Source organism: Hypanus sabinus, chromosome 7 (genome assembly GCF_030144855.1).
Source record: "Hypanus sabinus isolate sHypSab1 chromosome 7, sHypSab1.hap1, whole genome shotgun sequence".
Lineage (NCBI taxonomy): Eukaryota > Metazoa > Chordata > Chondrichthyes > Myliobatiformes > Dasyatidae > Hypanus > Hypanus sabinus.
Window position 1 is genome coordinate 110,050,640 of NC_082712.1, and position 11,807 is coordinate 110,062,446.

The window sequence follows — 11,807 nt, forward strand, 5'->3', positions numbered from 1 at the left end:
ATGCACTTTAGTAGAAGAAACGAAAGGGTTGACTATTTTCTAACTGGAGAGAAAATACAAAAATCTGAGATGCAAAGCGACTTGGGAGTCCTTCTGCAGGATTCCCTAAAGGTTAATTTGCAGGTTGAGTCTGTGGTGAGGAAGACAAATGTGATGATAGCATTCATTTCGAGAGGACTAGAAATAAAAGCAAGGATGTAATGTTGAGACTTTATAAAGCACTGGTGAGGCCTCACTTGGAGTATTGTGAGCAGTTCCGGGCCCCTTATCTTAGTAAGGATGTGCTGAAACTGGAGAGGGTTCAAAGGAGATTCACAAAAATTATTCCAGGGTTGAATGGCTTCTCATATGGAGAGTGCTTGATTGCTGTGGGCCTGTACTCACTGGAATTCAGAAGAATTATGGGTGACCTCATTGAAACCTATCGAATAGTGAAAGGCCTTGACAGAGTGGATGTGAAAAGGATGGTGGGAAAGTCAAAGGCCAGAGAGTGGTGAATCTGGAATCCATTGCCACAGGCCAAGGCTTCATGTACATTTAAGGCAGAAGTTGGTAGATTTTTTATTGGTCAGGGGATGGAAGGATACAAGGAAAAGGCAGGAAATTGGAATTCGTTGAATCATGGTCTTAAGGGCCACCCCCACCTCCACCCAACTCCAGTCAGGTTTCCTGTTTTATCCCTGATTGATTTTGCCCTCACTCTCATCATCCTCCTGTTCTTGTGTGTGTCGATGCTTTGAGGTTTTCCTTAATCCTACTCACCAACGCCTTCACAAGTCTCCTCTTAGCCCTCCTAACTCCCTTCTTAAGTTCCATCATGGCTACCTTGCAACTCTTAAGGGCCCTGCCTGATCCTTGCTTCCTAAACCTCCTTCCTCTTGTTCCTGTCAACCATTTTCCCTTCACATGGACATCAGTAGAGTGAACCTATCCAGAACCTTCTGCAAGTGCTCCCTCGACAGCTTCTATGTTTCCATTGTACATTTCCCAGTTTATGCTCCCAAGTTCCTAATAATTCACCCTTTTCCATCGCATCTGCTCCTATCCCTGTCCAAGATGAGAGTAAAGGTCAGGGAGGTGTGGTCGCTGTCTATGAAATGCTTCCCCCCCCCCCCCCAAGAGATATGTCTCCTGGACTGGCTAATTTCCTAGTACAAGATCAAATATGTCCCCTTCTCTAGTTGACCTGTCCTGGAAGTGAGTTGGGATTATGTGAGGTTTTAGTACAGTGATGGTCATGTGGCCCAAGACTTGCCTTTCCTTCTTCTCCGAGGCCTTGGGGGAGTGGAGCAGGATTTGCCAGGCATGTTTGCATGCTGTGTTGTAAAATGGGGTGTTGTTTTTGTTTTGGTGTAGGCCCATTAACCTTCAGCTGTCCTGTCAGTCTGAATCCCTGCATGGTTACAGCTACAAAGCCAGTTTCAACTTCTGTTTCCTTCTGACTTGCATCTCTAACGTCCAGACTGAAGCTGCACCGTTAGTTATCTGAAACCTGAACTTTGTGTCCTTACCAGGACACGTACCAGTGCAGGAAGCAGACTGTGGTACGGCATGGCATTTACATTGCACTGAATTCACCATGAGCAGCAGCTTCTCAGGGCCAGTAAAACTCCGTGTGAGGTGACAGAGGACCCTATCATAGTGCGAAGGTTGTGTTAGTGTCTGGGGGAGGCCAAGCCGAGGAAAACAACAAGAAGAAAGTGCTTGGTGCAGGTTGACAGTGAGACGTTATGGTGATGTTGAAGGTGGCCAAGTTTGTCCCTGACTTTTCTCTTCATTTAACAGCCTCATCACAAAGCATAGATCCTGTCACCAGCACCTGCCTAGTTATCCATCTCCCTCCCTGTGTCTCCCAACAGGTGAAGAATTCCTGAAGATTGGCGAAGAGGATGAGCAAGGCTGGTGCAAGGGTCAGCTCAACAGTGGACAAGCGGGACTCTACCCAGCCAACTATGCGGTGCTGGTGTATTCCTGATCAACACCTTCCGCAGTCTCTCCCTACCCCACTTTTTCTGATTTTTGTTTTTGCCTCCTCCCTCTGCTCATTTTATCTTTAGAGTGAAGAATCACTGCAGTTAAGCTCTTGACTTTATTAATCCGTGCCTGGTTGGAGCCTTCTGTTGCCTCCTGTGCTATTTGCTGTTTATCTAACCAGGTGCCTGAGTGAGCTGTACACAGCTTCTGGAACAAACAGAGTGGTATTTATGATCAACAGGTTGTTCGGGTAGCAGACCTGAGACCTCTGGGAATGTCTCTTTATTGATAAAAAGCCGGGAAAGCTGGAGATGCCGAATGGGCCAGACAGCATCTGTGGAGAGAGCGACACAGTTAATGAGGTGACACACTGAAGTTTCTCCCTCTGCAGATGCTGAGTGATTCAAGCCAGTTCCCAATTGGGAGCTGTGGGCTGTTGAATGAGCTCTGGGCTTGGATGTTATCGTTTTCTCTGGGAAATAAAGGGCAGTTTGAGCACAGTGGATGTCGGAAGAGTGAGAACTTTTTCTGAAGGAATTTCCTGACCACACTTGGTAGGTCTGTCTACTAATTGATCTTGACTGTATCTGCCAAGAGAAAATAAACCCAGTAATTTAGCGCCTCGTTCTGAGACCTAATTCTCCTTGTGCACACAGAGAGCTGCCTGCTCTTTCCTCTGGGCGACAATTGACTGGCCCAATCACTGCTCAGCCACTTATCGAGTTATCGCAGCATCTCACATTTCCTTCTCGAGATAAAAGAATCATCGGCTCCTCAAGGTTAAGGAAGCTCATTGAAGAAATTTCCTCATCTCAGTGTGAATGTAGAGTGTGCCTCCTGGTTCCAGATTCCTCAGCCATGGGGAAACGTTCTGCCTATTGAGCCATGGAGTGTTTGTAAGCTTCAATGGGCTTCCTTCTCACTTTCCTTGCTAATCTCTCCACGAGTACCCTTGGAACTATATTTTGTTGCACTCCCTCTACTCTCCCTCCATAATCATCTCTTACTAGCTCTTGGGTTTCTTGTGTCATGAATTGGGAAACTGAAGTGTAATCAGTGCTCCAGATGTTGTGTCGTCAAAGGCCCTGTGTAATAGCGGAAAGACAGCCATCTTCTGTGCACAAATCCCACTGTAATAAAGACACTTCCATCATTGGAGACACAAGATGCTGGAAACCTTGAGCTTTACAACGATGCTGGAGGAACTCGCTGGGTTGGGTAGGCACCTGGACTGGGTCTGGATGAAAGGTCTTGACCTGAAACATTGACAATTGATTTTTCTCCACAGTTTCTGCCTGACCCACTGCGTTCTTCCAGCACCTTTATATGTTGCTCCATACTTTCCTGATTATTTGCTGACTCTGCACATTAACCTTCAGCTGTTTATGTACATCAACCTTTGAACATAAACATTATCTGGTTTCTGACCATTAAAATTTGAAGCAAAGCAAATAACTTCACTTATTTCAACGTGATATTCTATTTGCCATGTTCCTGTGCGCTGGCTCAGTTTCACACTCCCCTGGAACCTTGTACCCGGATGGAGGAATTTACTCTGCTTCACCCTCACCAGTCGCCCACTCTACTAGCCACCGTGCTCCACATCTTGCTGCACTCCAGTCAGGTCGTCCCACTGCAATCAAAGTCTATTTTGTAGCATTTAAAAAGATGAGTGGTAATTTCCTTGAAACACAAAGCTTGCTGGGGTTCAGAGTGGGCCTTTTCCCAGGCTGGGGAGCCGCAGACCAGGGAGGATGGAACATTATTTAATGTAGTTATCCTATGGAAGCTGAGTCACTAAGTTCATCCAAAATGGATGGCTAGGCCAGTAGAGCAGAGCTGTTCCTCTGCTTTCTGTAGATCATAAAATTTAGCCCTGTGACCTTGGCCAATGGTAGGGTAGGTTGGAAGGACCAAGTTGCCTCCTTCTCCAGCTACTTGCAAACAACACTGGCATCTACTGGACAATGAGGAGTAATGCTTAGTTCTCACCAAAGTCAGGACAAATCCAATCTGTCTAATTCTCCTTAGCCTATCCTCAACTGTCACAAATGCAATGGGGCTGCCTTTGACAAAACCAGCAAAAGGCACCTACCCATGACCTGCTCAACTGCCAGTATTGCTAGTTAATTAGGTAGAATTGTTTAGGTCAAACTGTGAATTAAGTTGATGATGGTTAATTGGTAGAACTGAAGTTACTATTATGTCAGAATTGAGTTGAGTGTCACATACACATGGGGCTGAGAGGAAAATCGGATTGGTTGTGATGAAATGGGGAGCAGACTTGATGGGCCGAGTGGCCTGATGCTTCAAAAGGCTTCCTTGCAGCAGCATCATAAGCAGAGAACATCGAGGCCATTCGGCCCACAGTGTGGTGCCAGACCAGCTAAAAAGCAAATCAAAAACACCCAAACACTAATCCTTCCACCCTACACCATGCCCATATCCCTCCATCTTCCTCACATCCATGTGCTGATCCAAACGTCTCTTAAAATTTGCCGCTACCCCATCCCAGGCATCCATCGCTCTCAGTAAAAAAAACACTTCCCCCTCACATCTGCCTTGAACCTACCCCCCTCACCTTCAATGCATGCCCTCTGGTGTTAGACATTTCAACCCTGGGAAATACGCTGTCTATCCACTCTAATCTCATAATCTTGTAAACCTCTATCAGATCTGCCCTCAGCCTCCATCGCTCCAGAGCAAACAGCCCAAGTTAATCCAGTCTTGTAATGGCACATGCCCTCTGAACCAGGCAGCATTCTGGTAAACCTCCTCTGCACCCTCTCCAAAGCCTCAACCTACTTCCTATAATGGGGGTGACCAGAACTGTGTGCAATACTTCAAATGTGGCCTAATAGAGTTTTATAAAGTTAGACCATAAGATATAGGAGCAGAATTGGCCCATTGAGTCTGCCCTGCCATCTTATCATGGCTGATCCATTCTTCCTCTTGGCCCCAGTCTCCTACCTCCCCTGCTCCTCACCCCATATCCCTTCACACCCTGACCAATCAAGAATCTATAAACCTCTGCCTTAAATATAATAAAGACGGCCTCCACAGCTGCCTGTGGCAAAGAATTCACCACTCTGTGGCTAAAGAAATTCCTCCTCCCCTCCAATCTAAAAGGACCCCCCTCTATTCTGGTCTTAGACTCTCCCACCACTGGAAGCATCTTTTCCACATCCACTCTATCATGGCCTTTCACCATTTGATGAGGTTTCAATGAAATCACCCCTCATTCTTCCAAATTCCAGTGAATACAGGCTCAGAGCCATCAAACGCTCTTCATATGACAAGCCACTCAATCCTGGAATCATCTTTGTGAACCCTCTCCAGTTTCAACACATCCTCCCTTAAATGAGGGGCCCAAACCTGCTCACAATACTCCAAGTGAGGCCTCACCAGTGCTTTATAAAGTCTCAACATTACATCCTTGCTTTTATATTCTGCTAAACTTCTTGAAACGAATGCCAACATTGCATTTGCTTCCTCACCACAGGCTCAACCTGCAAATTAACCTTCAGGGAATCTTGCACAACGACTCCCAAGTCTCTTTGCACCTCAGATTTTTGTATTTTCTCTCCAGTTAGAAAATAGTCAACCCTTTCGTTTCTTCTACCAAAGTGCGTGACCGTACACTTCCCTACACTGTATTCCATCTGCCGCTATTTTGCCCATTCTCCTAACCTAATTCCTTCTGTAGCCTCCTTATTTCATCAAAACTACCTGCCCCTCTACCTGTCTTCAATATCATCTGCAAACTTTTCAACAAAGCCATCAATTCATCATCCAAATCATTGACATATAACGTAAAAAGAATCGGTCCCAACACAGACCCCCGTGGAACACCACTAGTCACCAGCAGCCAGCCAGAAAAGGCTCCCTTTATTCCCATTCTCTGTCTCCTGCCAATCAGTCACTGCTTTATCCACGCTAGAATCTTCCCTGTAATACCATTTGCTCGTAGCAACATAAACCAGAATTTTATAACGTTGCAACATCATGCAAGCAACATTCACAAGAAAAGCATAAATTAACATAAAATTGTGACAAGAGTGAACACATAGGACAAAAATGTCCACAGTAGTGCAAAGAGATCGTAGTGTTGTGGTGGTTAGGTATGTGCCTGTTGGTTCAAGAACAGAATGGTTGAAGGGAAATATTTCCTGTGGGACTTCAAGCTTCTGTCTGATGCAGCTATGAGAAAGTGGCATGGTGTGGGTGGCGGAGATCGTTGATAGATTTTTCCCTTGGGTACAGCAATGGATGTGGTGTATACAGATTTTAGTAAAGTATGCAACAAAGTAGGCATATGGGGTACAGGAAATCTGGCTGTGGTTTCAGAATTGCCTTGCCTGCAAGTGATTATAGATGGAGCTTATTCTGCCCGAAGCCCAGTGACCAGTGGTGTCGTGCAGATCCCCTGCTCTTTGTACTTGGATGAGGATGTGGAATGAGTTAGCAAGTTTGGAGATGACACAAAGATTAGCGGTGGTGTAGAAGGTTGTTGAAAGTTGCAATGGGACATTGATGGGATTCAGAGCTGGGCTGAGAAGTGGCAGATGGAGTTCATTTCAGTGAAGTGTCAAGTGGTTCACTTTGGAAGGTGGATTTTGAAGGCGGAATACCGGGTTAATGGCAGGATCCTTAACAGTGAGGAGGAACAGACAGATCTTTTGGTCCACATCCTTAGATTTCAGTTTATTTTATCTGGAGACAGTGCAGAATAGGCCCTTTCAGCTATGCTGCCCCGCCCCAGCTACCCCCAACTGCCAGATTTAACCCTAGCCTAATCACAATTTACAATTAATGTACCCAGTAAGACTTTGGACTGTGGGAGAAAACTGGAGTGCCCGGGGAAATTCCACGGGGGGTGGGGGGTGGGGGTGCTACGTACAAGGATCCTTACAGAGGATGCTGGGATTGAACCTCAAATTCTAACACCCTGAGCCATGGCTCAAAGCTGAAGTTCAAGTTGATAGACTGGTTAAGAAGACATGTAGTGTATTTTCCCCAAGACTTCGTTCACTTGATTGTGTCTGTATACACTGCACTTCCCTCTACCATCAGGAAGGTAAAACAAAGTTATTCATAGAAAATATGCAGTCATTTCTGTGACACCTGAGATGTGAGGTGAATGTGACCTTAACAGACTGCAAGTTCACCCTGAGCATCAGTGACAGTTCTTTCCCTAATGGGCTGAATGTCTTTTACTCTTGGTTTGATGCATGGAACGAATAGCTGGTGAGGAGGGCCCGCACAGGACGAGCAGGCACTCTGTATGGCCACAGCTGATGTGAGGAAGACCCACATAAAGCTACGGGCTGACAACATACCTGGCTGGAGGTTGAGGGACTGTGCAGCCCAGTTAACCTGGGTTCTAAGTGACAACTTTAACATCTCTCTGGAACAGTCTGCTGTCCTCCCCGGCTTCAAGGCAGCCACCATCATCCCAGTGCCCAAGAGGGTGACAATAACCTGCCTCATTGACTACTGACCTCAACAATAATGAAGAGCTTTGAGCGGCTGGTTATGTATTCCATTAAATCCGATCTTCCTGCTACTTACTACCCAGATCAGTGCACTGACAATACCATAGCTTCTGTTCTCCACTCTGTCCTGGAGCACCCAGAAAATGGTGCCTCATATTGTCGTAATTGACTTCATCTTGCTGTTTAATAAGATGATCCCTCAGAAGCTGGTGGGGTCACAACATACCTCTCTCTGCGACTTGTTGATAGAAAGGCCACAGAGGCGTCTCCAGCTGGATCATTGGTGCTCCCCAGGGCTGATCACACCACTGACACACGACTACACTGATAGATCCAGTTCAAACCAATCATCAAGTTCACTGATGACACAATGTGGTTGGCCTCATCAATGACAACAATAGGGCTACGGAGAGGAGGTAGAATGGTGCGAGCACAACAACTTGAGTCTCAGTGTGGACAAGGCCAAAGTGATGATTGTCCTCTTTAGGAAGGTTCAGGCTGACCGCTTCTCAGTACACAAACACGGCCCCTCCATGTAGAATTAGGAGCACCAAGTTTATGGGTGTACACTCAATGGGTGATCTCATCTGGCCCCTCAACACCAACCCTTTAGTCAAAAAAAAGTGGAGCAGTTTCTCCACTTCCTGAGGAGACTGAGGCAAGCGAGGCTCATCCCTCCCATTCTCACCAATTTTTACAGGCGCACCATCAGAAATGTCCTGACCCGGCATTGTCAGTGAATCCTCCCATCCATCCAACAATCTCTTTGACTCCCGGCCACCAGGCAGGAGGTACCGTAGCACTTGGACAAGGTCTGTTGGGAATGGAAACAGCTTCTTCCCCCAGGCCGTGAGACCTCTGAACTCCCTGCCACCACCCAGATCTCATCACTTAACATTATACTGTTTATTTTTTGAACCTTATTATCTGTTAATTTATTTGTGGTAATATTACCTTATGTGTGAGTTATAGGTCTGTGTTGAGCAGCTTGGTTCAGGGGGATGTTGTTTTGCTTGGTGGTATCGATGTATATGGTTGAGTAACAATAAAGTTGAGCTTGAACTTGTCGCCCTTCATTAGTTGGTGAATGTAAGGAGAGCTCAGAGTGCCCAGTGTAGACAATCACCTAGCATTCAGCCCCATTCACTGCCACTGGTCAATATTATTACAGGGTTTTAGTGTAGCTGCTTTAATAAACTGAATGGCTGTTTGCCCAACCTAGAGAGCAGGTTAAACGTTAAACCAGAAACCTCATCCGTATTGCTCTAGTTCCAAAGTTCCATGTCAGGGTTTTATATTTTAGAGATACTGCATGGACAGACCCCTCCAGGCCAATGAGCTGCGTCATCTGGCAACCCACCTATCACAGGACAATTTACAATGACCAATTGACCTCCTAATCGATAAGTCTTTACACTGTGAGAGGAAACCCACACACACACAGGAACAACATCCTTACAAAGGATGCTGAAGTCACATCACACTATCCCACCATGTCACCTGGTTGTAGATAGTAAAGGTGGTGGGTTGGGAGTTATGATGTCTCAAACAGTAACCTGGATTTGGTCCAAACATTCCAACGGGACAACATGAAAGCCAAAGAGAGAGCATATAACAGACAAAAGTTAGAGGATTGGGAAGCTTTCATATACCAACAGAAGGCAAGTAAAAAATTCATAAAAGAGTGAAAAGAAAGTAAGCTCGGCAATAATATCAAACAGGGTCTCAAATGTTTTTACAAAGAGTAAAAGAGGTGAGAGTAGATATGGGGCCGCTGGAGAGATAGTAATGAGGAACAAGGAAATGGCCGTTGAGCTTGATAAGTGTATTGCATCAGTCTCCACTGTGGAAGATACTAGCTGTATTCTGGATGTTCAAGAGTGTCAGGGGCAGAAGTGAGTGTAGTTGCTAATACAGGGGAGAAGGTGCTTGGGAAGATGAAGTTGAAGGTAGACAAGTCACCTGGACCAGATGGACTACACCCTAGGGTTCTGAAAGAGGAGGCTGAAGAGAATGTGGAGGCATTAGTAATGATTTTTCAAGAATTACTAATTTCTGAGATGATTCCGGAGGACTGGAAAATGTCACTCCACTCCTCAAGTACAGAGGGAGGCAGAAGAAAGGAAATTGCAGTGGGTGGGAATATGTTGGTGCCAATTGTTAAGGATGAGATTTCAAGGTACTTGGAGACCAAAGTCAGCATGGTTTCCTTAAGGGAAAATATTGCCTGACAAAACTGTTGGAATTCTTTGAAGAAATAACAAGCAGGATCGACAAAGGAGAGCTAGTGAATGTTGTGTACTTGGATTTTCAGAAGGCCTTTGGCAAGGTGCCACACATGATCCTGCTTGGCAAGATAAGAGCCTATGGTAATAGGAGGTACAAGCATGGATGGAGCATTCATTGGCAAGAGCCTTTTCTGATTGACTGCCAATAATTGGTGGTGTCCACAGGGGTTGGTGTTGGGATTTCCTTTTTATGTTGCTTGTCAATGACTTGGATAAGGGAATTGATGGCTTTGTGTCATTGAAATCTATTGAATGTTGAAAAGCCTATATAGAGTGATTGTTTCCTATAGTGGGGGGCCCAGGACCAGAGGACACAACCTCACAATAGAGGGGTGTCCATTTAGAACTTATTTGAGGAGGAATTTCTTTGGCCAGATGGTGCTGAATCTGTGGAATTCGTTGTCACAGGCAGATGTGGAGGCCAAGTCATTGAGTGTATTTGAAGTGGAGGTTGTTAGATTTTTGATAAGTCAGGACATGAAAGTTTACAAGGAGAAGGCAGGAGAATGGGTTTGCAAAGGATCAGCCATGATTAAATGGTGGAACAGACTTGATGGGCTGAAGGGCTTAATTCTGCTCTATTGTCTTATGGGACAGTCAGGACAGGAATGTGACGAAGGCTTCTTCTCCGTAGGGCTTCAGATTGAGCAATGTAAGGTTGACCATCAGCAGTTACAGCCAGTAAGTGAGCTGCAGACTAACGTTGAGATAGCTATTGACCATAGCTATACAGTCAGGGATAAGGAATCAACGCTTGCTCTCCCCAAACCCCAGTCATAACCCTGGTCCCCGTGTCATCGTCTGAAGATCAAAGGTGCAGTTCACCAACACCATCTTGAGGAGATAAAGGAAATCATAGAAAAGAATTGGGTTAGTGCTCCCAATTGCTTCTGTACAATGTCGTGTGCCTCTAACCCTGTTCCTCACTATAATGGACCACTGCAGTATTGAAACAGAGGACAGGTCTGTCCTGGCTATGCCCTGTCAACCCTGCTGAAAGCATTTCAAGCAGTATCTTTGGGAATTAGCTGGCATCTTGGCGAGCTGGATCAGCTCCAGACTTGTTTCTCTAGGACAGGGCATCTCCTCGACTCTGGTGCTCTAAAAGTTGGTGTGGCTTATGCAGGTCCAAAATCAAGGATGTTTGTCAAGTCTGTTTTAAAACTCCCCTGTCTTGAGACACTCATCCATCACATCAGCCTCTCACTAACCTGATCCTTTGCCCGTTTTCACTCACCTTTCATCTCGAGTGCATCCAAGACCCCACCCTCTGCTTTATAGTATAAAAGTCACGATGTCTTGTGTTGCTCCCAGAGACTGGTTGTGATACTCAGCCAGGGGTGCGACCATTCTGACACTTGGCTCTCCTTTATTAAGTGTTTGTTAACTTCCTTTCCTGTTTCTGCCCAAAAATGACCTTTTGGGGATCTGCACACTGTCTGACTCCACAGCCTGCCTCAGAACAGCCACACCAAAGCAGGACCTGGTCCAGGGCAGTGTATTTGTGCTCTCAAAGCTCTCTGTAATGCCACCCCACAGGAGGGGTAGGCCTGCAGAGAACTGGGACACCAGACTGAGATTTGGTTAACAGACACTGAAAAGGGGGTATATCTGGGTCTCCCTCAGGTTGGCAGGATGTGACCACAGGGTCCCAACTAATCACAAGCCTCATTAGTGATGTAACTGTGGAGATCAGCTGTTAGAGCTCCAGGTTGACAGGTTAATACACCAGAATCTTCAAGTTCCTGGGTGTCAAGATCTCTGAGGATCTAACCTGGTCCCAACATATCGATGTTGTTATAAAGGCAAGACATGTCAACAAATACACTCACAAACTTCTATAGATGTACCGTGGAGCATCACCGTCTGGTTTGGAGGGGTTACTGTGCAGGACCAAAAGAAGCTGCAGAGGGTTGTAAATCTAGTCAGCTTCACCTTGGCTACTAGCCTACAAAGTACCCAGAGCATCTTCAAGGAGTGCCCTTTTCTCACTGTTACCATCAGGTAGGAGATTCAGAAGCCTGAAGGCACACACTCAGCGATTCAGGAA

At 45.9% G+C, this 11,807-nt stretch overlaps 1 protein-coding gene across 6 annotated transcripts in view; it reads left to right on the plus strand.

Annotated features, from left to right (window-relative positions):
- pacsin3 (protein kinase C and casein kinase substrate in neurons 3) overlaps nucleotides 1–8,536 on the plus strand; it is a 217,487-nt gene extending 208,951 nt beyond the window's left edge. For all 6 annotated transcript variants that reach the window (XM_059975382.1, XM_059975377.1, XM_059975378.1 and 3 more), the window contains one exon: nucleotides 1,860–8,536. In XM_059975382.1, the coding sequence (XP_059831365.1) occupies nucleotides 1,860–1,975 (116 nt within the window). In that variant the 3' untranslated portion in view covers nucleotides 1,976–8,536. The remainder of the gene's footprint in view (nucleotides 1–1,859) is intronic.
- The last annotated feature ends 3,271 nt before the right edge of the window (nucleotides 8,537–11,807 follow it).